At 44.0% G+C, this 10,808-nt stretch overlaps 1 protein-coding gene across 1 annotated transcript; it reads right to left on the minus strand.

The window, feature by feature from the left end:
* Positions 1–8,907: 8,907 nt before the first annotated feature.
* On the minus strand, positions 8,908–9,733 carry LOC120910344 (low-density lipoprotein receptor class A domain-containing protein 3-like). The gene is made up of 2 exons (XM_040322116.1): positions 9,443–9,733; positions 8,908–9,211 (listed from the first exon to the last, which is right to left on the minus strand). The coding sequence occupies exons 1-2, from the start codon at positions 9,727–9,729 to the stop codon at positions 9,007–9,009; spliced, it is 492 nt and encodes a 163-aa protein (XP_040178050.1). The 5' UTR covers positions 9,730–9,733; the 3' UTR covers positions 8,908–9,006.
* Positions 9,734–10,808: the final 1,075 nt, after the last annotated feature.

Raw genomic sequence — 10,808 nt, forward strand, 5'->3', positions numbered from 1 at the left:
TGGTAACTGGAAGCGGGCCACAATAAGTGGAGCAGATAGAAGACAGATCCGTGTCCGCTCTGTACATGCAGAGCGGACACAGCCCACTCTACTATGTGGGCCCTCCCATCCGATCCAACCAGATGGAAGGGGACAGATCTCCTTCTTTTTTGGCGGATTGGAGGTAGGTGGGTGCAAATGGACACACGTCTGTTTACATCTGACGCTCCATAGACATGAATAGAGGGGTCTGTGTGGGTTGAACCAATCAAATGAAATGGGCCTAATACCTCATACACACGACCAGTTTTACCATCGGGAAAACTGCCGTGACAGCTTTTGGCTGGGAAAGCTGTCCGTGTGTATGCTCCATGGCAGTTTTCCCGACAGGATCCCAGCTGGATCTCTTTTTTCCTGCCGCGATTTCCGGTGGTCTTTTTTCTGGCAGTTTTCCAATGGGAAACACTGCGGTGAAGCATACACACGGCCGGGTTTCCCGGCCAAAGCCCTCATGGCAGTTTTCCTGCCAGGAAAACCGGCCGTGTGTAGGGGAAAAAGCTACCGAGTTGGTTCTCGGCTTTCCCCTCGGGTTTCCCGGTGGTAAAAAGTCCACCGGGAAACCCGAACGTGTGTACGAGGCATAAGGCTGCACAGATAGCATTTGGTATCACTTTGCTTGTGACAGGAGCCGGCGCTATACAGGAAGCATCCGCTTATGTGGCTCTGCTTCTTGTGCAGCCGCTTGCTTACTCTACCGCTGGCTACATTCAGAACACTGATGCTCTGGGATGGCGGGTCAGCAATCTGTGATCTGGGCTTCTGAACGTGCTATCCCAAAGCAGGAGGTCACAGGGCCACATCAGAGGGCTCCGCGGGCCACATGTGGCCCTCGGGCCACTGGTTGGACACCCCTGCCTTAGTATATTGTTCTCTCCTCTTAGAAAAGTTGGTGAATTGGAAAGTCTGTGATTTGTTGAAAGATCCTCTGCACATCCGACCAATACTGTTTAAGTTTCAGACAAGACCAGAAAATGTGAAGTAAGGTTCCCCCTTTTCTCTCTGCTTCTTCAACAATGTTCGGATGCCTTTGGAAAGAATTTACATAGAGCGGCCCGAGTGAGGTTCCAACGTATTAATAATTTGTAATTGGATTCCTGAGTACGTGTGCATATGGATGATTTCAGGGAAAGGTGAATGATGTTCTAAAGCTGGGCAGATGTGAAGGTTTTATTAAAATCCCTTTCCCATTTGCTGAGGTCCAGCAGAATATAATCGTCTGGGGGGGATATTAACAAGGTTTAAATCTTAGAGAGGGTAAGGGAAAGAGGATCCTTGTCCTTGCAATATGATTCAAACATTGTCTGCTGATGTTGAATGTTCGCCGGGGGTCCTAGGGTTTGAAAGTAGTGACGTAGCTGTAGCGCCTGCAAGAATTTTAGCCCGTACAAACCACCTAACTGAACCAGTGTGTAGACTGTGGGCCAAGTATCAGAGGTCAAAAAATTAGAAACCTGAAAACAGTCCTTCTCAAGAAGGCAACGAAACGGGCCAAGTGCAGTACCTGAAGGGAAGCTAGGGTTCCCTGAAATGGGGAACAGCAGTGATAGAGTGGAAGAAAGCCCAGGATTCCTGCAAGCCAACTCGGAGTGTGGGGCCTTTAGTGGGATGCGTCTTAACCTCCCTGGCGGTATGATTCTTTCAGATTTTATTTGCTAAAAGCAGTACAATTATTTTGCATGGAAATATAGCGTTTTATTTTGTAGGCCTGTAATTCTTAGGAATAACTCACTTAAATCTGTCCAAACAAGAGTCTAGTAGACATCCCAGGTATGATAACGTTTGAAACAAAATCATAAATTATAATATAATAAATAACTATTAATAATTATAACAAATAATATAATAATGATAATAATAAAAATTAATCAATAATGTAATCAAATCAAAAACACTGAAATTTTCTCAGTTGCAGAATTGTCGCTGTCATTACTTTCAGTGTTTGATGACGAATTTCCCCACAAATCGCTATCGCTCAATTCTGCAAGTGATTCTGATTTATTATCGCTGTTTTCTAGCTGGTCTAAAACCACTTTTGACATAAAGGGACACTTTTTGGTTGCTATGGACAATCTCCAGTTTCCAGGCAGAAAGAACAGTTTTTATAATATAAAAGTGAATGCAGGTCACTGGACAGACCACTAGGGACAAAGGGGGTGTGTAATTATTTTATACAGTACTGTAATCTGTAAGATTACAGTATACTGTATGTGTATTGTGTTTTTATTTTTTTGAATTTGGCGCCGATCTCCGCCCCCGTACGTAGTTACATCGCAGGGAACGGAGCTTGGCGGCACTCGGGCACTGTGTGAATCGAGTGAGGAGACACAGCTTGCTCACACAGTGGGGAGACATCGCAGGATTCAGGGGACAAGGTAAGTAACCTCTGCCTGGATAATGCAATGCAATCCCGAGTCTGGCTCGGGGATACCGCTAATGGTACTGGATTTCCACCCCGAGCTAGACTCGGGATTACCGCCAGGGAGGTTGAGGGAAGTCGGTAAGGACGAATAACACCACAGCACCCTACGCAGGGTAATGGGGCTTAATTGTTGCTCAATGGCCATCCAAAGCTTAAGATATCCATGTCTACACCAGTCAATCACTCTGCCAAGGTGAGCAGCTTGGTGGTATTTAAACACATCCAGGACAGCCACTCAGCCATAACATTTAGGCAGCATCAGAAGGCGTCTACAAAGCCTGGGTCGTTTGTGAGCACAGATAAACTTGGTAAAAAAGGGCATGGACATTTTATAGTTTTTATAGTCGTGGACACCAATATGCATTTAATTGTAAGCAAGAGTATACTTTTTACAGGAAATCACTCCATAGACACTCAACCGTTCTTAACCAGGGGTCCTTGAAATCTTAAGGTTCCTCCAGAGATTGCTAGGGTTTTCTTGAGCAGTGAGTAACCTCTGTCTCTTAGTCGCTACAAGCCTCAATTATCTTTTTAGCCATCTGCTAGAGGGGCAGATATCTCACTGATCATTTCTCCACTAACCAGTGATGTACAGGGACATTCCTCCCCTGACTAGTTGTATCGGGACATGTATAAACCAATCACCGACGTGCAGGATCGTTTTCCCACTGACTACAAATCGGGAGTCGGGACATGTATACACCAATCACTGAAAGACAGGGGGCCAGATTCTCAGAAGAGACACGACGGTGTATCTCAAGATACACCGTCGTATCTCTGTTTTTGGCCCCGGGTATCTATGCGTCTGATTCCTAGAATCATTTACGCATAGATACGGTGTAGATCCGACAGGTGTAAGTCACTTACACCGTCGGATCTTAGATGTAATTCGACGCTGGCCACTAGGTGGCGTTTACGTTCATTTCTCATTTGACTATGCAAATGAGCCTGATACGCCGATTCCCGAACGATTTTGCGCCCCCTTGTCGTCGTTTACGTCGTTTCCGTAAGCGTAAGGTTACCCCTGCTATATGAGGGGTAACCTTACGCCAGTCCGCCGTATGCCATGTTAAGTATGGGGTCGGGTCAGCGTCGTCTTTTTCCGTTGTTTACGTCGTTTTACTAAGTCGTTCGCGAATACGACTTTACATCAATGACGCTCACGTCAGCGTCATTGACGTTTTCCGTTGTGAGCTGGAGCATGCGCACTGGGCTATTTTTACGGCCGGCGCATGCGCAGTTCGATCGACGCGGCGGCGCGCTTAATTTAAATACAAGCTGCCCCCTTTGAATTACGCAGCCATACGCCGGGCCATTTACACTACGCCGCCGCAAATTACGGAGCAAGTGCTTTGCAAATACGGCACTTGCTCCAGTAAGTTGTGGCGGCGTAGTGTAAATGACTTACACTACGCCAACGCGGATTCTATGTGAATCTGCCCCAAGGACATTTCCCTACAGATCACCAATGGACAGGGAAATTGTTCCCTGATGTACAGATTTGGTCAACAAAATCAACACCAGCTTATGAGTTTTTAAACATTTATTGCATATAATATTGAGACAACAGATAAAAGCCAATTAATTTCAATGTCCTAACAATCCCCTTTATCAGGGCTTTTACAAGATAGGGAAAAGCTTTCTAAAAGACTCTAACTATAAAAATTCCTGGAAAATGCTCAAAAAAGGTGCATTATCAACTGCAGTTGTATGTTTAGACGAATTATGCATCATATTCTCTGGTGACCATCAATGTACAGGGACATTTCTCTACTGACAACCAATGTGAGGGGATACTACAGTTTGTCTTAATTTCCAGTTTGAACGTTATTATTATTAGTATTAAATATCACTGAAAATAATTGTGTCTTTTAGAGCAGTGGTCTTCAAACTGCAGCCTATGGGCTGGATGTGGTCTTTTGACTTTATGAGTCACTATTTCTACTTCTAACTCCACCAATAAGGCACCATTTCTCCCATTGACACCAACAGTGGGGCATAAGTCCTTCCACTGACAACAATGAGGCCAAATTCCACTGATATAAATGATGGAACGCCATTCCTCCAACTGACAACAAAGATGGGCACTATTTCTCCCACTGACACGAAAACCAGGGCACTACTTCTCCCACTCTCACCGATGATGGGGCATTATTTCTTTAACTGTTAGAAATGATGGACCGTTATTGCTCCCACTGACATCAATGCAAGGTGGTTGTCACATCCTTCATGTTTCCCTTCTCATTGGGCACCAAGCAAGGGTCACATCAGGGGCCTACCCCAGGGTGGGTCCTTCTGGTTATGCTGGGCACTTAATACAGGGTCACTTGTCTTACACCTGGCGTATCTTGCTTTGTGCCGTTCTCATCAATGCCCTGGGACAACACTGAGGCCGCCGTGGGGGAATACTCGAGATTAAGGCAGGCCTCCACTGTCAGAGCTGAACGTACACTATGTACACTGGCACCACAACTGTTCTTCAGTTAACTCTCAGGTCCCTGTGACAATGTACACCCTCACTGTAACTTGCATTGAGGAGGGAAACATTGAGCCTTGTCCACATCCACCTGTCCAGCGTTTTGCACTACCATTCCCCAGTAGCTTAGTGGGCTGCGCCATGAACCCTGCGCAGGCTCCACACATGCTCTTAATTTGTCTTTTGAACCTTCTTACCTCTGTGCAGGACGGAAACCTCAGCGGTGCGGATACACTCCCGGAACTATGGCAGGCAGACCATTAGCGTAAGGAGTGTCGACAACATCTGCCTCACTGCTAAGATAAGATAAGGTTTATTGTCATTGTAAAAAACAAATTCACAATGAAATTACATTTCTACTCCACACATTATTCATACATCACAATTGTCAACCATGCATTTACCACACATGATTTAATTATACCAAAATATATATATATATATATATATATATTGTGAGGGGTTAGCTCGGTAGCCGGGTGTGTGACCCCTTGGTTGGGTTCACCACACACTGAATTTATACAGACGTTGAAAACAAAGTTTCTGGTTTATTTTTCCATCTTGCTGGAAAACAATTGCAAACATCCAAACAGCATAAACAAAATCAAACATAAAATAACTCCTAGCCACTCTGGGCGTCTACCTTCCACACAGGAACCTATCTATGAAGTCTAACACAGCCTACTGCTGGGTAGACAGTGCTGGTCAAGTCATACAGCACAAAACAATAGTCTTTTGATTTTTATCACACAGAAAAATCAATCCTCTTGTCACCTTCACACAAGGCTTTTTTTGGCACTGCTCTCCTGTTCACACAGCCTTAGGAGTGACGCAGCCAATTAGTGGTTTTCCTCTGGGCTACTTTATAGAGGCCTTTAATTGCCTCATTCTGAACAGCTGGAGTCTTCCAACGGCCCTTAGCCTTCCTGGCCACATTTGTAGCCGACGCCCGATAACCATCTGTGTATCGTCTAAACAAGGCAGAAATGTATGTTCCGTCTGTGACAACACCCACAGATTTACCTGACTTCCTGTCACATACCCCCCCTCTTGTTTCAACCCTAGGGTTGGGACACAGGTTGCCAGGCAGGCATGCACTCGGGACAACCCATCTGCATTCCCCATTTTAGCACCGGGGCGATGCGTTACCAGTTCAAGCTTTTTAATTTTCTTCTGTTGCTTATTAAGGGTTCTCTGCTTTGTTCGCAACTCTTTAAGCTTTAGTTGTAGCTCATTTAAATCTTCTATCCGTGCCTTTAAATCTTTGGTCGGTGCCCTCCACTTCAATGAGGCATGATCCGTCACCAGTTCAAACTGTCTACCAACGAGGTAGTACCGGAGAGAATCCAAAGCCCATTTCACCCAGGGGATTTATATTCGTGTCATTATCTCTTGTTTTATTAAATTGATCACAAACAGCAAATTATCATATTCAGTATTCAGGCCCCACAGCTTCACTTTATTGGCTTCATACTGGGCTTTCTTTTTTTGACGGCAAGCGATGGAAGCCAGCTTGTTTTTCTCCTTACAAGATCGCGGCCTGGCAGTGACAGGAAGCTCCGATACGGGTGTTAGGTCACTGATTACTTTATTCAGTTTACGCAGTTCACCACCAATCTGCAGAAGTTTTCTTGGATTTGGAGTCAGGTCTTCCACATCTGTCCTGCGAGATTTCTCCACAGTGTCCTTGCCGTGATGCAGACCATTCTTCTGGTACATATTACTGGGAAGCGTGTCTATGTCCCATTCAGACGGTCTCAGCATCCCTTCATGTTGAGAGGGCCTTAATTGCTCGCTATATTCCCAGAAATACCTTCGCTTTCGTCTTTTCCTCGATGACACGGCAGTTATTCCTTTCAAATCTTCAACAGAATCATTTTCATAACCTGGCTCTGAAAAGGTATCACTGATATCATGTTTGTCATCTTCATTGTCTTCTTCTTCTTCCACCTCTCTAGTAAACTCCACTTTCTTATCTTTGTGGTGCCACACAGGATTCATGCTCTCCATGGAATATTTCACATCGCTGTAAATCTTAATTCCGTCAGCTGTGCCTTTACCTTTCAGTGGGGAGGCAGACATTGCACTTATTCTACAAATTTCCTGCATTATATCTTCATTTGTAAACCTTTTCATTACAAGTGTCCCTGACCCAGTTTGATTATCAAATTGTCCGTTAGATAGTGGTTTCTTGTCCACAGACCACTTGACCGTGGTCTCTGTTTTGGTATTTTTAACTTTGCATATCATAATAACGTGGCAGTCTTCTGTGACCTTCTTTTGGGACTCATCATAAACTTTATCAAAATCTTCCCCAGTAAGGGTAACAATGAGCTAGTTTGATGCTTTTCCATCTACTGCTTTTGCAGTATACATTCCTTTATCTTCTTCACCAAAGTCTTCCTTAATTATTTCAATAAGTCCATTTTCCTTGTCAAATGTTATTTTTCGTTTCAGTGTATTTTGGATGACTTTGTCATTGAGAATCATCTCCAAAACTGCATCAGAGGACAGTTTTTCTACTTGTAACCAGAGGCGCACATCCCCATTCTCCAGTACTTCCACATTCCAGCCTGAGATTTTCTGTATCAGTGGATGTCGTACATCCTGGCTTTTGCGCATCAGTTCCTCTAGTTCTTCCGTTTTTAGCATGTGACTAGCAGATACTCCATCCGTATTTGGCATTTCAACAGCATAGATGCCTACATCTTCTTCAGAAGGGTTTGTTAGAATAAGTTTAAACTTATTTCCATCGGTAGAAATGTCTGTTCTCTCTGAGTCTGGAGCTCCCTTGTAGTCCTTGGACCAGAGGAACTGTGGATTGTCAACTGGCTCTGGGTTTTCAAATGAAAGGTAAACAAATCCTTCCTCGTCTACCCCAACCTCAATTTCATTCGTGCCTTTTTTTTCTGGTTGGCTCATCATCCGAATCACTGGCAATGTGATTTTGAGCATCTTCATTTTCAGAGTCACTAGCATTACGATTATTGCTACCATTTTCTACATCGCTGGATGTTCGCTCCCTAGGTTCATTATCTTCTGAATCATCAGAGTCACGCTCATCTTGAACTGGGGTTGCACCACCGTCATCTGAGTGTTCGGGGCTGTAATAGTCCGCTTCCATGGCTGGGCTTCTCACACCTCCAATTGTGGCCACATTTTTGAATACCTTGCTAAGAGCAGCTGCTTGATATACAGCCCCCATAGCTGCTGCTTCATCTGCATTTATGTTCTTTCCCAACTCCTCCTTGCTCACTGCTTTAAGAAGCCATTCTTGAACTTTAGGTACCCGAGTGGCTCCAACCACTATGATCACTTGATCAATTTTATCCATGTTCATTTCAGCACCACTCAAAGCCTTTTGCACAGGTATGGGGACTCTTTCAAATAGGTCTTCACAAAGCTCCTCACTGTTTAGCTGAGCAAGAGTGATGCCGCGTACACACCATCACTTTATGTGATGAAAAAAAATGATGTTTTTAAAAACGTCACTTTAATTGACCGTGTGTGGGGGAAAACGTCGTTTTATGTCTTGTAAAAAACGACCAAAAAAAATTGAAGCATGCTTTCATTTTATGTGTCGTTTTTCAAAAGTGCACTTTTTACTTCACAGAAATTGACCGTGTGTAGCAAAAAACGTCGTTTTCTAAGACGTTTTTTCATCCACGCATGCCCAGAAGCTACTTATGAAGCGAGCTTCAATGGTAAAACGTGGTGGAACGTAACCTCACTTTGTAAGATCATTGTGAGAAAACGATGGTGTGTAGGCAACTTCGTCTTTGAAAATTGAAGTTTCAAAAACGTCATTTTTTACTTCACAGAAAGTGTCGTTTTTTTTCATCACATAAAGTGATGGTGTGTACGCGGCATGAGGGTTTTACTGATAACTTCTTCATCCTGATAGGGACTTGAAAAGTCATCAAGACGAAGATAATCCAGACAGTCAGATTGTCTATTGCAAGCAGCCTTAGTTGGAACACAATTAAGATTTTTACACTGATACTCGTTACTTTTGCACATCTGCAGTTTGCAGTGAACTTCATCACTGCCATCATGGCAGTCCGTGCGACCATCACATCGTCGGAATACATTGATCTTCACTAGCACAAGCCCACTGCTCATTTTCACAAGTGATCTTCTCCAATTTACAGTCCTTTTTATCACTTCCGTCTTTACAGTCTTTTGCACCATCACATTTCCATTCCATTAGCAAGCATTCACCAGATGGACATTTAAATTCCCCACTTTGACAGCGGACGTGTTTAGTGACTGTACAGTTTTGTTCATCTGAATGGTCACCACAATCACTGTCTCCATCGCAGTGCATAGTATAGGGAATACACTGTCCATTAGTACACTGGAACTTGTTACTGCCACATTCCTTACGTTGATAGCCTTGTTCATCAGGCTCATCAATGCAGTCTGGTTTACCATCACAGATCCAATTCTGAGGAACGCAGCAAGTCTTTGAAAGACACCAAACAGAGGGATCTGTTGGTCTCCAGCATTTTTTTTCATCAGATCCATCAGGACACTGTGGCACCCCATCACAGCGGTATTTCTTCTCAAAACATTTTGTACTACTTTTGCACTGAAAAAAGTCTTCATTTGTACAGTATATTGTGCAGTCCTCCAACAACAGAAAATTCTCTGCTGGGCTTTGTTGGTATCCCAGTTCTCTGTCCCGAAAAGTCGGTATGTTACTGGCCTGACTCCCAGCCTCGGTCTGCTGTCTCTGAAGCTGTGTCACGATGGCCTCCATTTGCTGCTGGTGTCTCTGTTCCCAGCCTGCCATGCTTTCTTGGTGAACTTGTTGTTGAGCTGCAATGCTCTCTCGGTGAGCTGCAAGGCTCTCTTGGTGAACCTGTTGTTGAGCTGCCTGAGCCTGTTGTTGAACTGCCTGAGCCTGTTGTTGAGCTGCCATGCTCTCTTGGTAAACCTGTTGTTGAGCTGCCATGCTCTCTTGGTGAGCCTGTTGTTGAGCTGCCATGCTCTCTTGGTGAGCCTGTTGTTGAGCTGCAAGGCTTTGTTGTTGAGCTGCAATGCTCCGTTGAAAATCTGCATTCATCTGCTGTTGATTTGCATTTGATAAAACCAGCTGTTTCAGTATTTCCTCCATTTTGGGTTTACTTTAACTGCCCGCCGCACTCCACCATATGTGAGGGGTTAGCTCGGTAGCGGGGTGTGTGACCCCTTGGTTGGGTTCACCACACACTGAATTTATACAGACTGGCAGTCAAAGACAGTTGAAAACAAAGTTTCTGGTTTATTTTTCTATCTTGCTGGAAAACAATTGCAAACATCCAAACAGCATAAACAAAATCAAACATAAAATAACTCCTAGCCACTCTGGGCGTCTACCTTCCACACAGGAACCTATCTATGAAGTCTAACACAGCCTACTGCTGGGTAGACAGTGCTGGTCAAGTCATACAGCACAAAACAATAGTCTTTTGATTTTTATCACACAGAAAAATCAATCCTCTTCTCACCTTCACACAAGGCTTTTTTTGGCACTGCTCTCCTGTTCACACAGCCTTAGGAGTGACACAGCCAATTAGTGGTTATCCTCTGGGCTACTTTATAGAGGCCTTTAATTTCCTCATTCTGAACAGCTGGAGTCTTTCAACGGCCCTTAGCCTTCCTGGCCACATTTGTAGCCGACGCCCGATAACCATCTGTGTATCTTCTAAACAAGGCAGAAATGTATGTTCCGTCTGTGACAACACCCACAGATTTACCTGACTTCCTGTCACAATATATATATATATATATAAAAAAGTGTCCCCGTATTATAAAAGTATAAAAAGTGACCTCACATTAAAAACGAAAAAAGATAATAAAATAAGACTATGGGGTTTATTTACTAAAGGT

Source organism: Rana temporaria, chromosome 8 (assembly GCF_905171775.1).
Source record: "Rana temporaria chromosome 8, aRanTem1.1, whole genome shotgun sequence".
Classification (NCBI taxonomy): Eukaryota; Metazoa; Chordata; class Amphibia; order Anura; family Ranidae; genus Rana; species Rana temporaria.

Bases quoted from the DNA above. Each gene is read 5' to 3' on its own strand.
- LOC120910344 (XM_040322116.1), bottom strand. From the start codon at position 9,729: ATGGCAGGCTGGGAACAGAGACACCAGCAGCAAATGGAGGCCATCGTG. The intron at 9,212-9,442 runs ATGCTGGAGACC...AGATGAACAAAA, and splicing joins GATGGATCTGATGAAAAAAA to CTGTACAGTCACTAAACACG.